Raw genomic sequence first — 27,516 nt, 5'->3', positions numbered from 1 at the left:
TTAATCTAGATTACATCCACATCTGGCATGTCCCTGCATGCCACCACACCCTGGTTGAACCGCTCTTCTCAGAAAAAGGAGGATGACCCCATGGATGAGTGGATTGATTTATCCGGGACCTGATGATACAATGTTAAGTAGAGATTATAAAAGAAACCCCTGAGATTTGAAGCGATGCTGTGGCACTCATCCAGGGTGTTGTAATTGTACACATTAAAACGAGGAGGTGATGTAAGAAGGGGATTGTCACAGAATTACTGTTTGTATAATACATGGTCGCTTGTGTCTGGCTGAGACGGCTGCTTTTGTTTCTCCTTCTCTCTCTCGGCAAGACTCTGATTGAGTATCCTGGCCAAAGAGATTAGTCTATCATACCCAGCACAAACCCAAAAACTACAGCCAGGAAAATGGATTTCTCTCCTATTACCAGGAGAGCTTTTATTCGAAGCATTGCAAAGTACATTTTATGGTTGTTAGCGCTCATTCTCTCTCACTCACACACACTCTCAAATGCACTCTTTTTCTCTCTCCATCATTTCATTTCGTCATCGTCTGATAAAAAAAAAACGCTCCAACTGTAACATCTGCAGGATCCTCATTCACTTCACCTTGAGTTCACAGGTAAAACCGCCACCTTCGTAGAGTCCAAGCATACAAGGGAGAGATTGATACACATCTGATAAGACGTGTATGATGTATATATAAGACGTATATAACAGTTTGTTTATATTTCTTCCCAGAACATGGCTTCAAGCTTCTTAAAAATCAACTAAGAGAGGAGCACTTCTTTGAATTCATGGCAGAAGAGTATGAGACACATTTTCAGGTCATACTGTAGGCAACGTATGAAAAAGAAATATGAACAAAAGTAGAAGTTGCAGTTGGGCTTTTAAGTATTTTCACAGTGAAAGGAAAAGCAACTTTGGACTGACTATTGCATGTTTATGGAAGCAACCAGCTAATAACATTGCTGCGGAGGTTTTCTGGTCAGATGAACAGAACCGTCCAATTTAAAGGGCTTTAAGTCTTTCAGTTTCCGTGCTGTCAGCTCCCTCTCTTCAGAGTAAAGAGCCGAGGAAATGTTTGTTTGTTTCATCTCCTCTTATCCTATGCAACATAAATACTGCACAGCCATGTAGGGTCTGAGGCGTTTGGAGCAAAAGTCATTTGCAGGACTTTTACATTCCTTCAGTGCGAGTAATGTTCAGAAAGCAGCGGCTGGAAGGCTGTGGTTATTATTTCCTGCTGCTTCACCACCTTTCCCTAATAGAGCCAGAGACTCCAGTGAGTGCCCAGTGTTCCCAGGCAAAGCCGAGTCCCCAACCCCTCCTTCACCTCCCACCTCCTGCAACTCCCCGTTAGCAGCGGCAGCCGCGGCTGCAGCACACTCCTCCTTGAACAATCGGTCATGCTCCATCTTGAGCTCTTGGTAGGATCGGGAGAACATGTGGAAGATGGAAGTAGCCGGGAAGGCCATGATGAGGATCCCGCTGAGGATGCTGCTCAGCGCTACAACCTGTCCCGGGATGGACCTCGGCACCATGTCACCGTAGCCAACTGTCGTCATGGAGATAATCGCCCACCAGTAGGAGGCGGGGATGCTGCTGAAGTCATGGGTGCCTGTGAGCTCGCTCTCAGCCAAGTGGACCAGCGGTGAAAAGAGGGTGACGGCCACACAGAGGAAAAGCAGGAGAAGGCCGAACTCGCGGGTGCTGCGCCTGACCGTCAGCCCGAGCGTCTGCAGGCCCAGAGAGTGGCGAGCCAACCGCATCACGTAGAGAATCCTCAGTGCGCGCAGGATCCTCAACACCAGGCCCAGCTTGTCTAAGTAGCCCTTCCCTCCGCCCGGCCTGTCATGCTCCAGTGCTGGGTCCTCCTCTGTCACCACCAGGGAGACGTAGTAGGGGAGGATGGCCATGGCGTCGATGATGTTGAGAGGACCGCGGAGGAAGTCCAGCTTGCTGCGAGCCTGGATGAACCGCAGGCAGAACTCCAAGGAGAACCAGGCCACACACACCGTCTCTATGATGAACATGTTGTGGCACTTGGGGGAACACTCGCCCTGAGGTAGGAGAAGAAGAGAGGAGGAGGAGGAGAGGAGAGGTGGGGGTGGCGAAATAGAGAAATTGAGGATGGGCAAGAGTTTGACAGGAGACGAGACAGATGGGGAGGAAGTCATGGGGAGATGGGGAAAAAGACAAAAATCCTGAGGTCAGATAATCACCCTCGATAATCATTAATAAGTCATGAGCTTTGCTCACTCAGTACGCTAAAGCTACTGCAGCAGAGCTGATAGATAATACAGTGACACAATCAATCAATTATTTCATTACACAAGGCTTCAGAGATTAATATGACAGTCAGTGGCGGCGGTAACAGAAGGCAATCAGGCCTGCATGCCCTCCAACTACAGTGTCAAGGAAGAGGAATGCAACAATGAGGAAAAGCCACTGTGATGTTGCTGTTAACTGACCTATTTCACAAGCTTTGTCCCAAACCATCATCAAGCTCTGACTCTCCCAATTTACCAACTTTACCAACAAATGAATCCTTTTTTCTTCCACCTCCTCTTATCTCCCACTTCACAAGATTGAAATGAAAGAACATCATATTGAGCAAAGTTTCATTAGCTTAGTAATGTGCCGTTCTGTCATTGTGTGCGTTCTTGTATGGTATCTTTGTATAAACCATTGAAAGTGAGGACATTTTGGGGTAGGTGAAGACATTTTGGCTGCTCCTCACATTCTATCGCCCCTAAAAGAGCTTTTTGAGGGGTAAGACATGGTTTTAGGGTTAGAATTATGGTTGTGTTAGGGTTAGACATTTAGTTGTCATGGTTAAGGTTAGGGTAAGGGGCCGGGGAATGCATTATATCTATGATGTGTTAGAATTTGTTACCTCTTTACGACCTTTTCTGGCATAAACACTGACCTAACCCTAACCCTAACCATCGAGACCAACCCTGGTCCTGATGAGGGACTGGTGAAGTTTACAGCTAAGATTTGAACTGTGGTTAGGTTAAGGTTAGGGCTAGACATTAACTAGTTATGTGTAAGTTTAAGTTGTCCAACTGACAGGAAGTCAATGTCGTGTCCTAAGAAGAACAGCCGTGCACTCTGTGTTTGTATGTGCTGCAAAATAAATGACAGATATAATAAAAACACACTACATCCATATCTTTTCATTGCAAAACAATGTTTTCCCACAGACGGATTTTGCAGATAATCTGCAGCCACACTAATACATCTATAATGGTGTGTTATTATGGATTTTTATGAAGTTCCACCTTCGTCTGCTTTCACCCTCTTTCGTCCTCACTATTACACTTTGCTGAGAGTGAATTCACAGGTACGCATGACTTCAGCAGCCATTCATCCCTGACTCCGACTGCTGGGGCAAATTTATGTGTGTTGCTCTGTAACAACAGAACACATTCATAATCTGAATCATCAGTAGTACTACATCATTTTCGACTCTCCTGCAAAAACAAAATTATAAATCACTGCTTAATACTTTTTTGATCTGACACCACCATGATTAAAGGTTAGTAATACGTTTAGTTAAAAAAAAAAGAAAGAAAAAAAAGTGATTGTCCTCGTTGGTTTAAGATCTAGTGTGTGACTCCACTTGCCCCCCGGAGGAAATTTGACAAGATGTATGAATATGTGATCGCACCACTCCAAGACTCTGTTGCAATAAGCATTTTTCCTGTCAAACTGCTGATCATGCAGGTCAGTAGAATCCACTTTTACCCAACGTTTTCATGGGTGGTTCTCTGCATTTCCAGTCGTATTGTAGTCATCTTGCTTTACTAGCACCATGTACTTCTGCCTTGCCTTCATCAGTCGTGACATAAACCTGCTACACTGACAAACACAGAGAGTCGCGTGGAGCTTAATCAACAGCATTGTGTGAATTAATCTGACACTAGATAGAATACAATGTTTGTTAATTTAACCCTTTGAAACCTAACCCTCAAAAACATTTTTGTTGTTGCTTATTTTAACCAGAAAATGTCCTGTAAATTTTTCCAGAATAACTTTCAATATCTGGCAGTTTTAAAATAAATCGGAATAACCACACATTGGCTTTGACGTGCAACTTCTCAGCTTTCAGAAACCATTGGATTTTTTCCGATAGCACAAACCGTCGCGAAAATTACAGTATCGCAAACTGCACTTGTGCAAACATGTCGTCTGTGATACGTTATATTTAAAAGTTACTGTGCAGCTTCAACAAAAACCAATCGCAGTTATATTTAAGTACCCAACCTCATTTGTTGGGAACAGAGCATTTGTATAAATCTCAGTGGAGCTGACATTTTGACGACCTCTCTTTTTTGTTTTTACAATATCACTTCCACTTTTACTGGAGGTTGAAAAGAGTCAGGAGAGGCTCTGGAAGTGTTTGTCAATTTAACGTACACACATTTCACAAGTGGACATTTCTGTTTGAAACAGTCATTATTCTCAAGAGGACAACTTCCCACGGGCCACAGGCTCTTGTCCACGTTTGGGTTTTCTGGGTGCAGCCAGTGTAACACTGGTGCTGGTGAGTGATAAACTCAAGGCCTTGACATTTCCCTTCAGCATAACAGTGTGAAAGGAGACAATACATTTGTAATTCTTCCCAGAGGACATGTTCTCACATTTCTTCTGCATATGGCTAATGTTCTTATGTCTTCTCATGAGTGATTTAAAATGAGTTTGCCTTGCAGGAGAAACTGCAACAGAAGTCAAACACATTATAGCAATAATAACATGCTGAATATTGGCGCTTTTCCATTATACAGTTCCAGCATGACTCGGCTCTATCAGGCACGTCATGACGGGGTTGTCATTGCATGATGTGACACAAACACACAAACTACTGACGGGCAAAGCAGTTATTTTCAGTGTACTGAATCATTAGAATAAGTTAATTAAATAGTTAATTAAAATGAGCACAGACTCCGTCTAACACAGTCACTGAAATGAAATACAACTGAACAGGTTGTGATTCAGCTCACGGTCGTTAAATACACCTGACTCCTCTGTTAAATATTGAGATTTTAGAAATGTCCTTGTTAAATGTTGGAGAAATAACATGTGTCTGGATTTGTCAGTCTTTTTACCTGCTCTACAGTTTGGCATTGTTCGGTTTGATTCTTGTGTCAGACATCGCGCTCACGACTCTTCCAGTGACGACATTCTCTGACCAGTCAGTCAGCTTGGAACCTCGCCAGAGCAGGTACTAAAAAAAAAGTACCAGGTACCAGGAGTTATCACTAATGGAAAAGCAAAAAAAAAAACGAGTAGAGTTGAGCCAAGTCGTGCTAGAACTATATAATGGAAAAGCACCAAATGAGCCTGTGTGACTTTTCATTAAGATGGACATTGTTTTGTATTCTGCAGCCTCTTCCTCTTCTTCATCATTAGCTTCTCTACATTTCCTCCACTTTTCAAATTTTTCACTACCCGAATTTATCTCTCTTTTCATCTATTTCCCCTCCCTTCATCCTTCTTTTCTCTCGCTCTGTCTCCTTCCCCTTTCTCCTCCTTCCTCTGTCGCCACCTTCTCATCACTCATTCTGTTTCCTCCTCCATCACACTCTCTGGACTTCCTCCCTGCGTCTCATTCTTCATTCTGTGTTTTGCCCCTCACACTGCTCTCTCTCTCCCTCTCTCATTCTCTTTATTCATTCATTCTTTCATTCATTCAGTTTTACTTTTCATCTTAGAGAAACACAACCTCCATTTCTCTGTCATGATGCTCCATGCAGCCGTCATTTCAACCCTTCACCTCGTTGCAGAGGTACATTACAAGGATGTGAATACATTAGACATCCATCGTTTCTTATACGACAGTATTAAAATGTGCACTCCTCCTCACAGCACGGATGAATACAGGGAATTTTTCATGAATGCAACACAAACAAACATGGCGGAGAGTGAACGTGATGCAAAAAGAGAACGAGACGTGCTTGGAATATGAATAAAAGTTCAACAGAGACCAGAAAACTGTACTTTGCAACAGAACACTCAACAAAACAGACAACACACTTTATTACCCTGTTGAGGAATTCCATCCAAGCCTTTCATGTTGTTAAAAAATAGACGCTTCTATCCTATCGAGAAATATATCTCTAATATCCTAAAAACCTACATAGAGATAAGATAAATAAGCCATATTACATCATCATATCCCAGCAGGTTTAAATAGAAGATTTAAACTACACCAAATGAACATAACTGATCAACTGACCTGCGAATGTAAGACTATTGAATGTAAGATATTTGAGCTCCTTTCAATTTTTATTTATTAGTTTTCTTATGTTCATCATAATAAAACCAGATTTGGCACTGATTAGATGCTCTCTGGATTGTCAAAGCTGCATGCGAAACTAAAGAGGGAAGGTAAAGCAGAAAACCCCTGTTCAAGAGCGAGTCCATGCAATGACGTTAACATTTTTCACTTTTGAATCTGTTAGACTCTGATTTAGAAAGGTGGAGGCGGCAAAGCTTTGCCATCAGCAGCCATGTGAAGCAGCATTGGTGTGGCAAGAAACTGATGCATACATAACCTCACTATTAAAAAAAAAATTTTTTTTTAAACTGTGACCTTGATGTTTGGTGATTTTACAATTCTCTAAAGAAAGAGGACAAGTGCTGTCATTCATACATTAGGGTTTTAAACTGTTGTCCATCATGTTCATGTCCATGATCTGGAGATGAAGATGGAGAATCTATAGATATAATCACTGACTACACACTGCAAAGCAGGGCCCCAAGATGTTTAGGACCCCCAGATGTCCAGGACCGGCCCGGATTGTGGGGGAATGACCATATCCTGTATCAACTAAGGGTGGGAATAACAGATTACCTCACGATACGTTACATGACACATGGTCCACAACACCAATAATATCACAATACAACGATTCTGTGATAATCAATATATTGCAAGAAAATCATTTAGCGATCACCATGAGGACACATCATGTAGCGACACCCGGTGAGTGAAATTGGCAGGGACTGTTTTACTTTAGAGCGCTTTCATTTATTAATTAAAATATCTATATTTGTCCTGGCATGTCGATTATTGGACGATGATATATCACCAAATCAATATTGTGACCCACCCCTAGCATCATCTAACACAGGGCTTCCTATATTTGCACGTATAGCTCCACAGCAGCAGAGCAGCAAGTCACAGTGCAGCAGCCCACACAGTAAAAAAAAAAATGCAACCATGATAGCTTAATCCCAATAATCCATGATTTCTCCAGAGCTCTGCAGATGATGGACGGGGGGGATATTTGTTTGTCAAATTGCAGATGTACCATTTATCAAATGGTTAAATCGATCTTCCTCTAAGAACGGCTTCAATCTCTCACAGCTCTCCTTATCTTGCTCTACATTCGGCATTCTGTTTTCTCTGGCCACTGTCTCGTCCAACTAAGAACTTTTGGCCAGTTGTCCCACCTGTATAGACACTGTCCCCATCATTATGTGTCTCATGTGCACACTCCACCTCATTTATTCCACTCCTTCGCACTCTCTCTCTCCATTTCATGTCTATCAGGACTTTACAGCACCATCCGCAACCTCTGCATGATAGGCCATTTGTTACAGCTAGAGGCTTCTGTCTATGTCTCGCTCTCTGTCTCTCACACACACACACACATTACAAAAAATAAATCCCACAATACCCACACCATCTCCCTGACCTTATCTCCTCTGTACAACTCTCTCCGGAACTATTGTCAGTGACAGCTCATTCCAACACTGACACAGTTCACCCCAGCAGCTGTCTTTCACACACGGGGAGTCACATTATCGTTCGTATTCACACAACTCAATGTCAAATTAAGAAAAAGACTGCAGCAAAGGTGCAAGCCATTGTGTGAGGCATTGAAGGGACAGGGACGTTTGAGGTCACCATGATCGTTATTACACTATTCCATTTTCCTTTTACTGTTCAAATGCTGTTTATAGACGAGAATTTGGGAATAATGGGAAAGATTAGCAGAGGACGTAGGTATTGAAGTATAAAAACTGCACAATCGAGCGGTTTAAGGAATACTGAACGTTTTTCTTGCAACATTTGAGTCTATTGAAGTGCAAATGTGGAAACTGATTGAGAAAGAAAAGAAAAAGTAAAGTAACTCATGTTGACAGGATAATGTTTGAATCTGCCTCTGCACTGTAGTGGAATTATTTTAGGGACATAGCACTGTGATTAAAGTACACGTTATTGCATCTGATGATCTCCAGTGTGATGACGTCATGGCAGATGATGAGAGTTATGAAAGAAGTGCAGTTGTGTAACTAAGAGTGTCTGCTTATGTCTACTTTGGGCAAACGAACACACGTTTGCCGAATCTTAAAAGTATGTTGCAATTTAAGACATTGGTTATAATACAATCTATATCTATATCTATATAGTCTGCCTTAAATATTATTTGGGAAAACAAAAAAAAAACAAATAATTAGCCAAATACTTGCATTTGCATACAGGCAGCCTAGAGTTTTCACCAGGTCTTTATAATAATTCAGGGGTAATAGATTTTAGATCCAACCAACAGATGCTGAAAACCTCAACACTTTCTTTCCGAATTCTGTTCTTACTTGTGGAACAGCCAATTACAAAATGTTTCCAAATTAAAAGATTATTGCCCTCTTATGTTACTTATATGACAGTTAGAGGGTGGTAACGTGCAGTGATTAAGCAATTAGCTCTCGGCTTGGTTCATCTGCCTGACAAAATTGCTCGAGCAGCACAGTAGTATAGTTTCATTGTACCTTAAAGCTACAGTATAGTGTAAGTGTAGCTGCACACGACACTACTGTGTTTCTCAGTCGTTTAGATCTCGACTTGTAAGATGACGTTGTCGTGCTGCACACACAGGAAGTGATTTGTTTCATGTCAGCACAGACGGAGGCAACAGCGGCGTTGCACTAGTACGGTGAGACAGCTGCAAACAGGTTGGAGTACGACAGAAAACACAAAGAAGCACCAACGAAAAGTTCCAGACGTTATTTCTGCAACTAAAAAAAAAAAGGGTTTTCAGGAGTTTGATGGGATAAATATTTCCTCAGCCCCATGTGCTGCCCCTGTATACACACAGCTGCTCCTTGATGGATGTAACATACACATAATTTAACTTTGTTTTTGTTCAACATACAACATAAATCACCCCCAAACTAAATTAGTGCTGCTGACTGCACCTCGCTGTTTCACCTGAAACCATTTCAGTTCTACATTCTTGTTGACAGACTCCCATCTATGAGGTGCGAAAAAGCTTTAACAGCAAGGTGACACAGCGAGTGCATCGTGGGTTTGAAGTGCAAATGTGTCTCTTTATTGTTGAATAAAGAGAAAGCTTTGCTGGCGTTGAATGACTTGGTTCAGGTACGAAAAAGCTCCAACATTCTGACACTGGTAAGAAATGTGACATACGCGAAGGTCAGGGTTCCCACACCTTTGTTTACATCAAATTTAAGGACATTTTTAAGAAGTTTCCAGGACCAATTCCCTCAAATTCAAGGACCGAAAGTGCTTAAGATGGGAGGTTCAACTTTGAAGAGCCACTTCGCCCATGATGGCGTCCACTTTTATAGATTTGCACCATGCTCTGCATCTGGACAAGTGATTGTCTGAGGATTTTAAGCAACACAGTCTTGGTTCTCCAACAGATCTTGTCATTTGGAACTTGGAATCGGCAGCAACTGCAGAGAGAGACAGTGGACCGTGACCACAACACCGCTAGTAATTACAACTTGACATAGTAGGCCAGTAGGGGGTGTCACATCGGTGGTGGGAGACATTTACCTAAATATCTTTCTTGTACATAATTTAAGCCCTTTCAATGACCCACGTCTAATAAGGACTATTTTCACAAACTTTCAAGGACCCTGCAAGAATGGGTGAATTGCATAAATCATCCTTCGCCGTGCACCCTCTTGTGTTTTATTTGAACTCCCCAAAGATCTACAGCTGCTTCTTCATCTCTCCCTTGGTTTCCCATCCCTCCCAATCAGATTTGTTCTTGTTCTTTTTTAAATAAACTGCACCTCATGATGATTCAGCAATCCCACAGGTTTGGGAATGGGGGAATAAAGAAAAGATTCAGCCCATCAATCAAGTTCACCTTGCAGCAGACCATGACCAGACCTTGCACTACAGTGAACATTGTTGAGTCTATGCTGCTGTCGCTGACCTTGCATTCACTTTAAAAACTTCTCAAGAAGAAGAAGAAGTGAAAGGAGGACAAGAAGAGATGAATGGTGAAGGCAACAGAGGCAGGAAGGAGGAATTCAGATTTCCATTAACATGTAACACACGGTGTCTTTTCTCCTTGTACTTCGTGGAGGAATGTAGAGGTGTATTTTTCTAGCACACTGAAAGAGGAAGGTTTCTAAATCTCTTCTATTATTCACTGTTTGCACTGTTTTTATTCACATCTCCCTGTTATTAATACACTCGTTATTAAATAGCGGAAACCTAAAACTTATTTTATTTTCTGTTCCCACTATTGTTTAACAACCATTTTTCATTTTGTTGTTGAAAACTATGACTTAATATGTTAGGGTGGGATGAAATGGGAAGAGAAACAATCAGAAAAGAAGAATCATACGAAGAGATCAATCAGACTAATCTCTTAGTTAGGTTGATCAACCCTAGTTTTATTTAAGATTCCTGCCATCAATTGTCTAGAAAGGAAGTCGCTACAGAACAAATCGTGTTCCCGGTATACGGATGAGGTAGTGATCCATCTCCATCCACGTGAGAGTGATCCATGAGTGGAAAAACACCTATAGAAACAATTAGGGGGTGTGGTTGAACATACTGCACTCACAGGTCATGCCTTGCATTATGTAACACCTCCATCCATCATCAGGCTGTAACCTGATATCTACATATATGCACAAACACACACACACACACAAGCGGTTAAGACAGGGCATTAGCTGTTTGCACCTGTGCATTTGCAATAGCTCCTACACTATATAGACAAAAGCATTTGGCCACACACATACATATAAGTATTGTATTCAGGTGTTTCAATCAGGCTTTGGGCTCTAGATCCCTTTCTGCCAATGAAGGACAATCTTAACGCTTCAGCATACCAGGACATTTTGGACAAGGTCCTAAAGCAAGGACTATAAAGATAAAGGTTTAAGAACTTGACTAACCCGCACAAAAACCTGACCTGAACCCACTGAGCACCTTTAGGATGAACTGGAACAGAGATTGAGAGCCAGGTCTTCTCATCCAACATCATGGCTTGACCTCATAAATGCTCTACAGAATGAATGGACACAAATTCCCATAGAAACATCTTGGGGAAAGTCTTCCAAGAAGCTGTGGAAGCTGTTACAGCTCTATATAAAAGTACTGTGTATGTATTTGAATACTGTTGGTGTAATGGTCATACATCCAAATACTTTTGTCCATTCAGTACATCCTTCATAATAAAAGAGTCACCCACTCTGTCCACTCTAAGTACTTCCTGTCCACTGAGCTGAGCAGCATCACACAGACACGAGTGTGAAAGCAAACTTGAACAGTTTCATCTCCATATGAAAGGCTGCCAAGCGATCCGTCGCAAACAAAGACCAACAGCTTGTTCACGCACAAACACCCCTAATGTAGAAAAATGAAAGTGGGACGGCGGGGAGAGAGAGGAGAGACGAGAGGGAGGGAATACATGGAAAGGGAGTTTAGGTAAATGGTGTGGAGGGGATGGAGAGAGGAGAGAGGGATTACAAGATCAGCTGATGAGGACAAGATGAGGCGACATCTGAGGCACGGGGATCCCTTCATACCCCAGAAGTCTCTATTCTCCATCTGTCAAGTCGCTGCACACACACACACACACACACACACACACACACACACAAAATCAGCTCTGTCTCTTCAGCCTGAGACACACTGCTCAAGGAGCTCATAGCATTTCACACTTTATTCAATTAGTTCATTTGATTTGGACAAAGGAGCGCGAGAGAGAGACACAGGCACAGCTGTTTCTTCTCCCCTTAATTCTTGCGGTGTCCACCCCGGCTTTATTCCACCAGCTTTCACTTCTCCAGTTTCTAAGTTTTTCCAATTTGCACAATTTAGTGTCAATTTGTCATCTCCTTAAAGGTACAGTGCGCAAAACATAGCAACACTTATGTTGCAGTTGAGTATCCCTCACCTCAAGCTTCCTTTCCAGCATCTCTACTCAAAATCAATTGAATGTACACCAAAATTTTTTAAAATAAAATAATAATAAAAAAAATAAATAAATTAAATTAAATTAAATTAAATTAAATTAAATTAAATTAAATTAAACAAAATAAAAAATAAAAAAATGCTTAAATTAAAATAATTTCAACGACATTTTACAAACTGGACCTTTAGGGAGAAACTTTTCCGTCTTAGTCAAAGGGAGGTCAACGTCAAACTAATAGCACTATGCTATATGAAATGTGAGCACTGAGGCATAAAATTGAGTTTTAAACATTTTGAACGTCATTATTGTGCCTGTGTATTTGGCTAAATTAGGGGAACATAAATGACAAAACAGTTCATCCTTTACTAATCTTCATTTCTTTAGCCTTTAAGAGACAGCAGTGTCTTTACTAACACAGTGGACTGAACTTGGCTTGCTTGTTTTGTGCCTCATTTCAAACCAAATTGAGTCTATTTTTGTTTTCAGTGTGTATTTCGAGACCAAACACTGAAAAGTGAAAAGGGTAAACAAGTGAGCTCCACCAAACAAAAGCTATTTTAGGAATACAAATGATGTATGTTTCCCACAGACCAGTCTGCACTTGTCAAGTATCAATGAAAACCCTTTTTTTGTTGCAGTATCTGCTGCTTGACATTTACGTCATTAACATTTAAAAACTCATATTTAAAACATCTTTTCCATTATTCAAAAACTATGAATTGTTTATCCCCCACTGTCCTCCCTGCAAACATATCCAGAGCGAACAAGCTCTCCTCTGCGCTGTGCTGGACTATATGCTGAGCAACCACTGTCCTGGCATGAACAGGATAAACATCTCAGATGCTGCTCTCTCTTCTCTTCTCTTCTCTTCTCTTCTCTTCTCTTCTTTAATCCCACTTGGCAGCCGTGCAGCACATCAGAAGGAACACAGCTCATAACCAGATTGGACCGTAATAGGCATAGAATCTGCTCAGCGCTGATACAGTCAGAAAGAGTGCAGGCAAGCCCACAGACATAAAGATATAAGAGAGGCTTATATTATGCACTAATTATAAGTGAATGCATTGTCACACACACACACACATATACATACTTTCAAAACTTCACAAAGGTTTGACAATTACCATATTCACATAGTCCTTATTGTGTAAGACTGAGAGATACATTATCTCTGCAATACAGTCCTAAATGGCACATTAATGTACTTGCACTTTAAAAGGACACACACACACACACACGCTTATGTGTTTGTCTTTGTTGTGTATAACACCGTTATCTCCACTCTGCTAAAGTTACTGTCATATCTCTCTGACAGTGCATTTGCAGTCTGCGCGTGTGTATGACGTTGTAAATTTCCCATTTGGTTTATCATCTCTTTACTTCTCTGCTCCTGCTTTATTGTCTCTGGTTCTCCTTCCTCATCCTTATTTGCTTCCTCAACCCCCGCCGTGAACCGGCCTGTCAAAACTTTTATTTACTTTGCTTGACGTATAGTCACTGTGAGTGAACAAAGCCAACAAAGTTTACGAACACTGACGTCTATTTATGCTGCCTTCATGATCATTTTTTTTTTTTTCTACAGAGGATTAAATTATGGGGATGGCGGGGGGAAGATAAAATGAGGCACATGAAGAACGCATTCTTAATTTTGTGTCTGTGCTGCTACACAAATGAGGCTCATGATAGATGACGGCGCTTTGTCTTCACGGAGAGACAGAGTATATACACACACACACACACACAGAGTCTGGTTTCCATGATTCCATTCCATAACATTACAGAGACTTACGAGTGCATCGCAGACGTTTGCTCAAGCACACTTTGCATTACTGTAATAATGCGACGGTTTGTGCTATCGAAAAGCTTCTGGAAGCTTCTTTCTTTCTGAAAGTTGCACGTCAAAGCCAATGTGTGTTTATTACGGTGATTTCACTTGTGCCGTCACAGGAAGCCGGTGAATCAGCATCTTTCACACCAGAGAGGAGCGAGTTAGAGAAATGCCTGTACATAGTTTCCATTTTTTGGCCCTCTTTATGAACATCGAGACAAAGACTCAAACACATGTCAATTCACATGTGTTGTGTTAGTCAAATTCCATATTTAACATGCAAAATCTGGTGTTTGTGTACATCTGCAGTGTTTTTTTCTCTCAATAAAAATGTTAATACAGTATTTTAACATGCAGTAAATTGTAAATAACTGCCAGATATTGGAAGTTATCCTGGAAAAATGCAAAAGCATTTAGTCACAGAACATTTTCTGGCCCTTTTATGGTTAAAATAATAAGAAAAAAAAAATGTCCAGACAGACATTTTGAGGTTTTGGTGTTAAAGGGTTAACCCTAACTTCATCCTAACCTAAAACCAGGTCTTAACCCCAAAAAAGCCCTTTCAATTTGTGGGGCCCAGAAATTTTTTTTACTTAAAATTTGACTTATTTGGTCCTTACAAAGTAATAAATATCAATACATGCACACACACACACACAAATTGAGACTGATGGTGTTTTCCATCTCCTGTTAGAGTATGGACAATACTTATTACTTACTCAAACAAAATATTATGTGGTTAAGGCTTACAATTGGAATGCACTAATATAGTGATTCCCAAACTAGGGTACATGTAGCCCCAGGGGTAGGCAAATTGATGTTGGGGGTACACAAGCATTTTTTAAAAACTGGCATATATACAATTGGAGGTGCCCACTTACATGGCTGGAGGTCAATTGTCTGAAGGGGTGTAGGACTGTGAAAAATACAAGTCTGATCATGATCACATGTAGAAAACAAACAAGTTATATTATCCACATTATGTCCACAAGAGCTTTCTTTGGAAGTGAACCTGGACCGTCGCCTTTAACTGAACGTATTCTGCCACTAAACTTGATGAATGAAAACGTTTTCATTCAAAAGTTTATTTAACAAAGTTAAATTTTATTGATTTCCTGCTTCATAGTTAGTTTATAAAATTTTAAAGTGTTGTGGAGACAGGCCGTAAGTGTTGGTCAATAAATATGAATTTAATGGAAGCAATAGTATGAATTATTTTGTTATTATAAAACTGAAAATTCAACATAATTTATCGGCTGCACTGATTTCTAAAAAAAACAGCATTAGCATTTCTAGCCATTAACGTCCATGTTGCCACTTGATGCATCAACACATTAAACTCATCTAAACCCAGCATATTTATATACTGGGTCCAGCACTTCTAAATGTAGCAGATGAACCGGCTACAAAAATGAAGGCTTTGCAACAACACATCGAATGAGACATCGGAGGCCTTAGCGCTCTGTTATATAATGTACTTACAAGGGTGGTTATGGTTTCCTGATATTTTTGCAAGGCTGAGATTGCACTTTAAAAACAGTCCAAAATGTTGAATACCATGCCAAAACCACGGCTCAGACAGAGAGGGAGGGAGCAGATCTGCAAACAGGCTTTGTTAAGTCACGTAATGTAATTCTGCGCTGAACTGCACCTGATTTAATCTCATTTTCAGACTCATTTGGCAGCCAAACACACTCATTCTACAATGGATATCAAGTAACATGCAGAAAGGTGATTGCTAACTCTGTTCCCACAACTACAGCTTCATTTAACCCAATCCCGTAATCCAGCATCGTAATGCAGTTAGCTAAAAGAGGGCTAACTGTCTATCGATTTATTCATTCAAGTTCAGTTTCATGACATTCTGTGATTTGTTACGATTATTGACGACTCCCTGCTTGAGAACAAGTGGATAATCAATCAGTTTACATGTCACGCAGTCTTGTGTCCAACGCCCTTAGACGTAAATATTGAGGAGCGAATCACACTCAAATTTTAGAATTAAGGACATAAAACGGTCACTTTAATTACTGCCCAGGAGGAAGATAATTACTGCTTTCAGAGAAGAAAAGCCAATCTGGTGAAGGTGCCTGGAAAGAGTCCAGCAATCCAAATAAGCGACACTCATGAGAGTTTAGCAATTGCAGCAAAAATGTCAATGTGATGCTTTTTTATGCAAAGTTTTACTCAGACATACAGTATGTGCAGTGAAAGCCTGTGGTGGCATTTGAACAGCGACAAATGTAAACTCAGACTCAGGTTATCAGCGTGTGCTGAGACTGATGTTTTCCAGAGAGAGGTGAAAAATGTGCATGTGACCTATTCTAATCCAAACACTGCTGTTATCCGTCCGTCCAGACGTTGGACACAGGGAGATGATTGGAGTCACTCCAGGGATAAGACAGCGGTCACAGTAAAAACTAACAGGGTTTTTTTGTTTTTTTTAAACACAAAAACAGAGATGTCTTAATATATATATATATAATGTTGATTATAAAAGGTGAAGATTATCAGGCACATCCAGCAGCAAATAAGCAGTTTAGTGAAAGCTGTCACTGCAAGAGTCAAAGTGATTATCTTACCAAAAGCAGATAGTTGTCATGGCTATTTGCTTGTTTTTCCAAAACATTTCATTGGAAAAATGTAACCTCACTTCACTAACCAACAGCAGTGAGTGTGAAAACCTGCAGGAGACAAAAGCAGCAGGCGCAGAAACACTCCAGCTACAAAGTTTAACCTTGAGCCTGGCAACAAAATAAAATCTCACTGTGTTATACATGAAGAGTTTTTACAAACAAGAGTAGAGAAGCCTCTTCAAACACCATCCACACGAAGGAGCAGTAATCACTGTCGATAAATGTCAGAATATAGAGCTATTTCAGTATTTCACAAACGGCAACTTTTATATCACACAAGTTTCTTATTCCCAACAAATTCAAATCCAAAAAAGTCACACTATTTGCAAGTAAACACAGCCAACAAGTGCTAAACCTAGAGCTAACCAACAACAGTGCAATCAACAGCTTGAATCAGTGAAAAAGAAGTGACCAGATAGTACATCTTCCTCACTCCTTGTCCTTCTTCAGCCAGCCTCACTTGATTGGGGTGAAAAGCAACAGTCCTTCATTTCTACTACAACATTGGGATGTGGAGGAACCTCACAGCCAGATTTTCCTGCCTGGTCTTTGACTGGAAGTAGAAGGAGATGATGTATATAAAGTGTGGTACTGTTGCTGGAAAAGAACAAACATTACACTTTCACTTTCACAGAGTGTAATGTTGTAATGTTTGGATCTCACCGGTCACTGTTTGTTTTTCTGTGACGTAAAGGTCAACAGGATTATAGTCAGACAATAAATGGATTTTCTCCAATTTGTTTACACAAGTAGTCCAATTACCTGTCTTAGTTGGACTATGGTCTGTTCTATGGGACTATGGGAGTTCAAATACTTCAAGTCAAGCGGCTGAAGAGAACAACGTGAATTTCCAGTCTTCTTGAGACCATCATGAAAAAACCATCTACGTGCATCTTTGCATTGACTCTTGCTAGTTATACCGACAGTATATAGTCTCTGTGTTCCCCAGTGTTCCTCTGTGTTGGTTGGATTATTCTATTTATTCTATTACACGCGCAAAACCTTTGCAAAGATTGAGGACCCAAATGCAGACTTCAATAAAACAAATGACCAAAAAGGCAAATGAATCTAAAGCAGGAGGGTGGATGGTAAAAAGTCAAACATAACCAGAACAATACCTTCACACAGGACCAGGGGAACAGGAGCAGGAAAACATAGGAAACTCAGAAAGTACAACAGGCTGAACTGAAACAGTAGGAAGTGCACAAACACTCACAGTTCGGTGTTCCAGAGCAGCAGTTTTTCTCTTGCATATTATCGCTCACAAGACAATGGTGTGCAGTGCAGGCAGCACACAAACTGACAACAGTCAAGTTTAATTTAGGCCTGTCATCAAGTTAATTAGTCACAGCTGCTTTGACGCACCACCTGCAAAGTAATGCTCAACACCACGTTCCCTGCACAGCCTAAGCAAACCAATAGACTCCCCAAGAACAATGAACACTGCAAGACAAATGACCTTTTAATACACATTGCCCAACTCGAGTGTTTACCTCTCGCCTTCTGTCCACTAGAATGTCACTCTCATCTCTTTTCAATTCATTCTGCTGCTGCTCTCTCAGACCTACCCTGTGTTTGCCCTCCTCTGCCTCCATCTTCCCCTTACTTTATCTCTCCTTTCACACGCCTTGCCCAGACAGAGGCAGGACGAATGATGAGTGGAACGAGGGGGAAATTTTGGCTCACTGTACAGCACGAAGCAGACCAGAGACAGAGACAAACGGCGGCGCCGTGTAAATTAAAGATGACAAGAGTCCAAGCTCGCTGGACACGGCATTCAGGATTCAATTCAGCACCTGAACAGCAGATGATAGTAAAACTTTTGAGGCATGCAGGTACAATAATAAAGAAACATGGACACTGTAAATGGATTTTGTTTACTTTCAGAGAGAGCGGCCAAACTCTTTCCAATGGGCCATGCAATCAAAAAGCTTGGAGGAACGGGCTTCAAAATGTCCTTAACAGCAAACATTGGCTGCGTTACTGAAGAATTCAAATGCCCTTACAGCCTTGTGAGGAGTTACTGTAAACACATCAGCCTGGTTATTGTCTTCAGTTAGTTAGTGATTGTATTCTATGTGGAAAGCATGTTAGGTGCATGTATATAACGAAAAAGCACGACGTAAACGTCAAAAACGGTGACAAGGCAACAAAGGGTTAAGAAGAAAAACGATAGTTTAACTGGATTTTAGATTTTTTAATTTAAGGGTAGTCCAGTAATCTAACTGTAATTAACCTGGTAGCTTATGTAGCTATGTAGTAAACTTTAACCCGTTATCCCTGTTGCTTTTGTTTAGTTTGAGTCGAGTATTGTTTTTCTGTCCGGCTCCTACATTTGGTCTGTGAGCTCCATCGATTCAAACTTTTAGACCATCAATCAGGACATTCCCCTCTCTTTGACTAAATGCCACAGTTACACTCTCTTCACCTCTGTCCACCATTATCCAGCTGTTACGGTTCCTCTTCAGCCACTTAACTTCTGCTCGCTTTATCTTCATTCCTCTAAAAGCACCGGGCAGTTATGTTCAGTAATGACGGTGGATGGTGGGGAGTCACAATGGCAGGTAAACAAGCGCGGAGGCTGGAGACGGTCCTCGGGATTTACATTGTCCTGACAAGGGAAATAAGATGTCGGACACAACCGCACAACAAGCTGCTATATATCCGTGTTTTCATTAGCACCCACGAAATCCGCCGAAGGCAGAGAGAAAAACATACGCCGTGAAAAATGAAATGTTTCACAAAACTTTTTCTGAAGTCACAAATAAATCAATAATAGTAATAATGGTGTGTGCCAATGTGTACTAAGCTGAGTGAGCAACATGGAGAAAGGAAAGGAGAAATAGGATAATTAAAGCTAAAGCTATACTACTGTGTATCGCAAGTATTAACACACCAGGAAAATGATGATGTCCAATGACCATTCAGGCAGGCGAGACATAGGTGTAAATAGTTAGAAATCTCAATCTAAACCCCCCAGAGCATAATTTATTCCCTTTTAAGCAAAAGTGGAAGAAGCCTTAGGTAGACCCGTGAGGTACACCTTGATTTCTCCCATGGAGCTTCACTTTTCTTTATCACCGTGTTTACCTAGACGAATTACAATCAAGGGAAGCTCAGTTTCATCTATTCTTTTTAGAAATGTGTAATGAGCGATATGATCCTCACCAGTGTGTTCAGCAACACACTGAATATGCACTTCTTGTGATTCTTTCCTCTATAAGATTCTTTTGCTGTCGGCGCTCGGGAAACAAGTATCTGATTCCACGATGGGTTTTTCTTTCCTCAAGGCTAATTCTTACAGATTTGTCCTCATCGTGTGTTATAAAAGAGACCGATCCAAGAAACCACTCACACAGAATCAGATGCAGTGATTGTGTATTCCTGAACATCTGTGTCCCTGGTGTCACTGAGGACCGGCCTCCTCCTCCTGGCAGGCCTTTCAAAATCCTCTCTTAAGCCTTTGGAACTCATCAAGCATTCTGCAGCCAGTGCTCTCCTCCATCTCCCTAAATTCTACACTATCACAGCCTCCTGCACTTGATCCTTTGGCTGCGTGGGACAGTTCATATCTAAATCAATACGCGGGGCTGCGGTTGATGACTTGTCGAGGAGCCTCTGCTGAACAAGAGTGTTGAGTTTTCCTTGCAGCGCACATACAAGACCCCATACACAGTATACATACTAATTCCTGTATAAGGTCACCTTGGGAAAAGATGGGCAAACTTTTTTTCTGGTGCAGGGAATAGGAGAAATGCGACGTTGGGTGAAAATACAGAGGATACAATCTTTGCCTGCTGGAGAGACTTTATTTTAAATTCATTTACGTTGCAGAAAACAGTTGATATCTAAGCAGAGGACACGCTGCAGTGAAACGTGAGCGTGAACGTGTGTAAATGTCAGGGAGCCGTAACAGTTGCAGGGAATGTGTTTTTTGTGGCATGTGGCTGCCAGTGCACTCGGCAAATTTGTGCAGCTGTAAGCGTGTCTGCTCTCGCGTGCACATTTGCATTTATATGCGTGCGCGTGCCTTTTAGTAAGCCCGCTTCATTATTCCCACAGTGTTATCTGACACATAGTGGACAGGCCTCAGTGAGCAACTTGGGATTCATTATCCCGCCCGTACTGCTTACTGTAGGTAAGCACAGAGGAGAGGACAGGACATGCAGTGGGACCAAAGGAAGTTTTTATCCATGAATTTTGAAGCCCAATTTAGCAGCTATACAACATCAGCCTCAATCTGAAATGAGTAAAAGAAGAATAAAGCACAATCCTTGCTCTGTGGACCCTGGTAATAAAATGAGGTTTCCAGGAAAAGAGTTGGACATACGGTAACGCCTTTAAGACGTTATGAGCGGCTATTACTTAATTATCACTGTGTATTTGAGCAGGAATGAACTGAGTGCACACTCTGGCTCACTCACCCTGTTTTCCTCCTCTCTGAGGTCTGGCATGGTGCTGATACACAAGCTGACAACAGTCACTGCCACCATGATCACTGACAAGAAAGCAAAGATCTTCCCCGGTATGCCAGATTGTGGATTCTCCACCGTATCTCTCAGCCAGTTCATCACCTTACGGTATTTGGTTTCCTCCACCGGCACGCGCTGCATGGCGTTCCTGTGCCTGCGCTCCTCCTCGCGCCGCTCCAGCTCGTGCACCTCCTCGATGCGCGTGTACATCTTCCTCTTGCAGCAGCGCTCCATGTACGCCATCTCCACACCCCAGTAGGTCAGTTCGTCGTGCAGGGAGAGGACACACATCTCTCGCAACAGACGCAGTTTCCCCGCAGCCAGGAAGTTGAGGATGACCCTGAAGGCAGACGGCGAGCGGTCGAAGAAGAACTCCTTGCGCGCCTCATCATAGTCGTCGCAGACATCGGCGATGTCCTCGGGCGACCGGCAGCCACAGAGTCGGCCGAGTCTGGTGAGAGGGAATTGTTCCAGTGTGCTCCAAGGGAAGGTGTATCTGTTCCCCCCAACGTTAATCACTGCGAGCAGGGCGTGGTCAATGGACACCAGGTCCTCTGGTCGCCGGATGAACTGAGCCCTTTGGTAGTAAACACCCTGGAGAGTGAAACACGACAATCATCAGCATCTGAGTTTGTTTTTTTCCATCTCAATTCTTTCATTATCACATTTCTGATCATTTTAGTCATACCTTGATCGTCTCTGTTTCGGGGATTTCAGTGAAGATGCGGTCAAGACTGCTGTCATCACTGACAGAGAGGTTGCTGAAATCATGGTTGGCATTGCTGATGATGGGCATGGCAGCATCTGGAAAACGGGCCGCTCCAGAACAGGCAGCTCAGAGCAGGTGATGAGGACAGAAAAGCTTTTACAGCACAAACAACTCTTCAGTCGCAGGCCGGAGTCCTCCGACAATTTACATTAAAATTTGCCTATGAGAAACACTTTCCTGCCTCAGCTCACATCGGCTGGAGGCAAGGTGAACAAAAAAAGCTGTCGCCTTTAGCTTCTTTGGTCTCACACCTCATAACATTTTTTTCTCCTTCGGTGACAGATGAGCTCTGGCTTCAGATCCCAGCCAACAGAGCAAAAACTGAACAAGGGGAGGAATGAGGAGAGAACAAGAAACTTGCTGTCACACTGGTATGAGAGTGGGTATGAAGCTGCAGGTCCACTATAGTCTCATCTGGTGCCTCGGGATTCAGCATCACATCAGTGGGTAATCCTGGTCTGAAGCGAGGGTCTAGAAAAGGAAAGCCCGGATAGAGACAGTGGGTTAGGAATGATCAGTGGCTGATCGCTACAGAGGATAAGTCAAAGAGCCAAATGTGTAACACTGGTGTGTCCAGGGAACCGAGGGGGGATCGTTTGTGTTGCCGCAGCAGGATTAGAGGGGGGGGGGGGCATAGACACATAGTTGCATCGTGCAGGCACTGAGCGACAAACACGGGGAAAGAGAAAGAGAGAGATGTCAGAACAGAATGGGAATGGACTAAGATTGAGGAAAAGAGATCAAGAAAAAAGAGAGAAGAGAGGAAAAGGGTTGAGGGATAGAGAGGTCGGGACACCTCAATGAGACTGCAGTGTTGTAGGCTCCACCTCCATTTTTCACTTCCTTTCAGTGAGAAACGGGACAAATCATTTACGTTGCAATAAAAGGTCAGTCAATGTCATAAAGGCTGACAGCACAGATGAACGACCAAATCGAATCCCATTAAGGTGTAAATGTCGTCATGTGCCCGTGTCTGCAGTGGAACACGCACACTCTGTGTGTGTGTGCGACGACGGCACATACTCCAAGTAGCACGGTTGAGTTTGGACATGGACATTTGCTTTGAAGAGACATTATGTAGGGGGGGGGGGGTTGTACACCTATCGCTCGAAGAATACGCAGATACAAATGAGGTTGATGAGATATTGCTGCTGCTAAAATGGAAAGATAGCCAGAGTGCGGAGAGTAGCGTAAAAGGCAGGTCCAGTTATACATGGATGCTCATTACAAGTAGAAATGTGCATCAACTCTCTGTAGACGGGGAACGTAGACAGTACGAATGTGCCCTACTGGAAGTGTGTGGATGGATTTCTTGGAATAGGCGTTGAAAAGTTTCAAGGAAAAACAGTAAAAAAGAACATTCAAGTTCTCGACACTGAGAGTGAGTAATACGCTGTTTAAGACGGGTGGCAATCCCCGCAACAGGCACTAAAACACTGTCTCCAAAGTGTTTTCTTGGCAATACGATTGCCCTGAAACTTACTGGCACTAATAGATGTAACAGTTGCCCAGAATAATTTGCTGTGTATTAAAATCTCAAATGGTTGTGTTTAATTTCACACTTGGTCCTGTTATCCAGTGATTTGTATTTATACATCTCAGGCATCAAGAGTAGCAGCTAAAAAAAAGAAAGTGGACAGTTGCTATTGCAAGGGCAATTAATAACCTTCAACTTGTTTCATGTTGTGACGAGTCACAATATCTACAGTGAAACTCTTTATCGTTTGCATGCAAGTAATTACTATAACATTTGCTTTTTATGTTGCCCTTTAATTAAAATATCTGTTTCATTTGTGTCAGTAAGATCCTGATAAAACAGAAAATAAGTCTGTATTCATTTAAAAGTTTGATTCATGCCTTGGTAATGACTTGTACAAGCTCTTTCATTAAATCCAGGGTCAATAATTTGTCTTTTGAAAAAACTTATCATCTCCCGTGTTGACATTCTCGTCAAATCGTGAAAGCATCAGTAAATTAAGAGATCTGTAGTAAAAAAGACATCTGTAGTAATAAATGATGCAAATTTGTAAGCCTATCCGATCAGAATCTGATCTTCCTGACCAACTGTTCACAATATATTGCAAGGGATCAGATCTGTGTGTGTCCATATTGACAAGGTCTAGGGTAGTCTTACACACTGATATCTAAAGTTAGAGGCCATGCCCTGCAAAAACTAGCCTAAACAAAATAAAGAACAATGAAACAGGAAACAGAAATGTGCAGTATGGGCCTGTTTCCTGTTCCAAATGGTTATGTGGAGCCTGATTTTTAAACGTGCCTCTCTCTGGATCTACGTCATATTTGTTGTTGTTGTTTGATTGACGCAAAACGAGTTCAGATTGAAATGGATATGTAAAAATCTGATCAGAATCGCATTCAAAACCACCTCCATATGTGGTTTAAATCAGCTTTGGATCTCATGTGTTTTACCTGTCCAGACTAGATATGCAGTCTAAACAAACCCTAACCCGACAATGTGTCTCCACAATTGTCGCTGTAACCGCAAAAATTGAAAAATGATGGTGGGGTGGTAGAGGATGACAGCCACCACCGCTTTAGACAGAAACGATGGCAACTGCACGGGTGTCCAAACAGGAGCAGCGGTGCGTGACGAGCTGAAGGGCTGCAACAAATTATTTTGTCACCTCAGCTTTCAGTAGCGTTACAATGTGTTTGCTACTGCTGGCTATCTATCCACTGGAAAATACACAAGTCAAGCTCTCGCCCCATGTTAGCGTCACTCTTGCATACTCACTTTGGGAACCTTCATACACTCTACATACATGGATCTAATCAACTTTGGTAGGACATTAAGTTTGATGTATGCAGACTGTGCAGCGACTGAATCGCAAGCCAGGAAGTCTACATCAAGACCATCCATCCAAAACACCACATCAGCGCACGCCAAGGGTGATCAAGGGTGTCCTCAGTCGCAGTCCTGTCATAAGACATAAGATATCGCCACGTTTTAGAGCTGCAACTAAAGATTATTTTCATAATCGATTAATCTGTAGATTATTTTCTCGATTAATCGTTTGGTGTTCAGAATATCTGAAAACCTTAAAAAATGTTGATCGTTGTTCATCAAACCTGGAAATGATGATGTTCTCAAATGTCTTATTTTGTCCACAAACCAAAATGATTGACTTTTAATGATTTCGTTGTTATCCAGAGCAAAGAAATGAAGAAAATACTCACATTTAAGAAGAAGAACAGCCCCAAATCACCCAGTGTGTAGTCGGCTTTGCACAAAACGTACATTACCATACAATGGCTATCTTAGCTTAGCAGTTAGCTTAGCAGCAACGGCGTCTCACTCTCCCCCTCACTCAAATTCTTTGACGTCAAACACAACTGTGATTTTTTTTTATTTGTGGACAAGTTGCTGTGTAGAGCGTTGTTGTTTAGTGGTTATTGTGGGTAAAACGTTGGGTAAAACGTCTCAACTGGAACGCGATCAACATGGCGGTCACGTCACTCCCAGTCTAGGCTGCTATTGCTAGCTTTTACAGACTTGCAGACCGTAGCTTTAAATGCTGATTGTGCAGCTTTCACAACATGTGAGTTTTTGTTTTAAAGGACGACTGATCTGTGTTCAACCAGCCCCTGGATCGTCTATACTGCAGAGGCAGCATAGGAATGGTGTTGTGGAAGAGGATGAAAGAGTCAGGCCTGGGTAGAAACAGCTGCTTTTATCCTTTGAGACACGGCTTGTTGTGTCCAGCCTCCAACAATAAAGCTGACTAACAATTGGAGCGGCTGCCCTGCACTTTTCCTCTGCCAGCTTGTGTTGCGAATGACAGATTTAAGCCAGAATAATCTAACACCAACATTGGGAATGAATAAATATACGTGTGTTAGTACACTTAACTGTGACTTATCCTGTAAAACTAATCAAGTAAGTCCGTTACACAAACACTTCCCTATAAAGAGAATTAATATCAACATTCCTCATTGTATATTGTAACCACAGCTGTGTTCAATGTTCGACCAGACGGCACCGGCAGTTTGAAGCACTGGACCGCACCAACACGCCTCACTAATTTAGATCCAGAGGGATACTGGAGGAACTAATATATCACTTCTGTCACAATGCTGGTGTTTCATTTCCACCTCACAGCGGGGCGGGTGAGAGAATGATAAACTATTTAATAATCGATTTGTGTTCCCCGTGGATGTGGCCAGCTTTTCCTTGTGGAAAGTTAATTGAAGGAGGTGTTTTCTTGATGCACACTGATGTTATCAGCCTCGCTGCATGTCTTGGCTCGCTCGCCACTGGACGCAAATGACAGACAGCCGAGGGAGGATATCACAGGAAGTGTGAAGTCCGACTGCCTCGCACTGCAGACTGGTCTCTTATTATCTGCAGGTTGGCATTTTGGTCGGATGGGGGGGCTGTAAAAAAACGGATGCTTTTAAAATGTATTTTTTCCGTTTAGACTGACGTGGAGTTTATGACATTTTCAGTGGTGGGTCAGTCTGCACTGTTCTGCACTCACTCAGTGAGCTTATAATATATTCATGGGCATGTCAACAGTGACTGCATTTGCCAAGAGCTATTGGAGAGACCATGTCTCATATGGATCCGGCTGCTCTATTGCACTCTCTCTCTCTCTAACTTACAAATAGGCAAACACACACACACACATATGCACACACTATGCTGCAATAATCAATAGATCTATCCCCATGTGTTCGTTTAAGATGTTTAATTAAGACCTAATTGTGTTAATTCGTTAGCTTTGTATACATTTGAATAATAATGATAGTACTTTTATTTATACAGCATTTTTTAGATGTACAGCACTTTGCAAGTAAAGTAAAGTAAACAGGACAGTGGGGGGGACAAAACGAGACAACACTGTGGAAAACACTAGGTGTCAAAATAAATAAGAGCAAGACAACAATCAAAGCAGAAAAGACATCAGACAAAAACTACAGTTGTTTGCTTAAAAAGTCCATCTTTACATACTGCACTGTTTTTAATTTAAACAGTGAGAGAACTTCACATCACACAGGACCATGAGAACCCCCGCAGACACACGAGTATAACTTAAGAGGTGCTGCTTACCGTCCTGATCCACGCACGCATCCTCCCTCACCAGCTCGCTGTGAAATCCCTTTGTTGCCTCGCAGTCGCTCTAATCATTCAACCTCAAATCAGGCTGTCAGCAGTCATCAATACCACTGCGTGTTAATTAGCACAGCAACGAGGGGGACACCTCTCCGGGATCCACATCATCATCCAAGCCGGTGCAAGGCGCGCAGAGTGTGAACATGTCAGACATGGAGGCGAGTGAAGGTTTGGTGCGTTAAAAGTGTCCCGTTACAGCTCGGTTTGGTTGTGTTGCTGCTGCAGGAGGAGGAGGAGGAGGAGGAGGAGGAGGAGCAGGGGAGGAGGGAGTCAGCGCAGCGCTGTGGAATAGAGGAGACTCCACCGGGTATCCAAGTTCAAGTTTGCGTAAAAGGTGACGACAGGCACAACAGTGCGAGTATGGATGCTCGGGATCAGTTTAACCGAACTGCGGAGGTCGAGTGACTGTTAAGTGTCGGATCGAAATCTTTCTTTTGGGCTTTTCGGCAGTGTTACATTCAAGGACACTGGAGGAGAT

General features: G+C 42.1%; 1 protein-coding gene across 2 annotated transcripts; it reads right to left on the bottom strand.

Moving 5' to 3' along the window:
* Window positions 1-406: 406 nt before the first annotated feature.
* kcng4a (potassium voltage-gated channel, subfamily G, member 4a) lies at window positions 407-27,516 on the bottom strand. 2 transcript variants are annotated; one of them, XM_058646515.1, is made up of 4 exons: window positions 26,976-27,516; window positions 21,824-22,375; window positions 21,238-21,729; window positions 407-2,062 (listed from the first exon to the last, which is right to left on the bottom strand). In XM_058646515.1, the coding sequence occupies exons 2-4, from the start codon at window positions 21,929-21,931 to the stop codon at window positions 1,205-1,207; spliced, it is 1,458 nt and encodes a 485-aa protein (XP_058502498.1). In that variant the 5' UTR covers window positions 21,932-22,375; window positions 26,976-27,516; the 3' UTR covers window positions 407-1,204. The 2 variants fall into 2 exon arrangements, with proteins under 2 accessions (XP_058502498.1, XP_058502497.1); XM_058646514.1 differs by having other exon boundaries at window positions 21,088-21,729; window positions 26,976-27,514.

This window comes from Solea solea, chromosome 12 (genome assembly GCF_958295425.1).
Source record: "Solea solea chromosome 12, fSolSol10.1, whole genome shotgun sequence".
Taxonomy (NCBI): Eukaryota; Metazoa; Chordata; class Actinopteri; order Pleuronectiformes; family Soleidae; genus Solea; species Solea solea.
The sequence above is the reverse complement of the archived record's forward strand: the minus strand, read 5'-3'. Positions and strand labels throughout refer to the sequence as shown.

What these genes read in the sequence shown, in the direction of transcription:
- kcng4a (XM_058646514.1), bottom strand. Translation starts at nt 21,931, where the DNA reads ATGCCCATCATCAGCAATGCCAACCATGATTTCAGCAACCTCTCTGTC. An exon ending in CCGAAACAGAGACGATCAAG is followed by an intron (nt 21,730 to 21,823) that starts GTATGACTAAAA and finishes TTCACTCTCCAG; the next exon opens with GGTGTTTACTACCAAAGGGC. An exon ending in TCAGAGAGGAGGAAAACAGG is followed by an intron (nt 2,063 to 21,087) that starts GTGAGTGAGCCA and finishes CTCCTACCTCAG; the next exon opens with GGCGAGTGTTCCCCCAAGTG.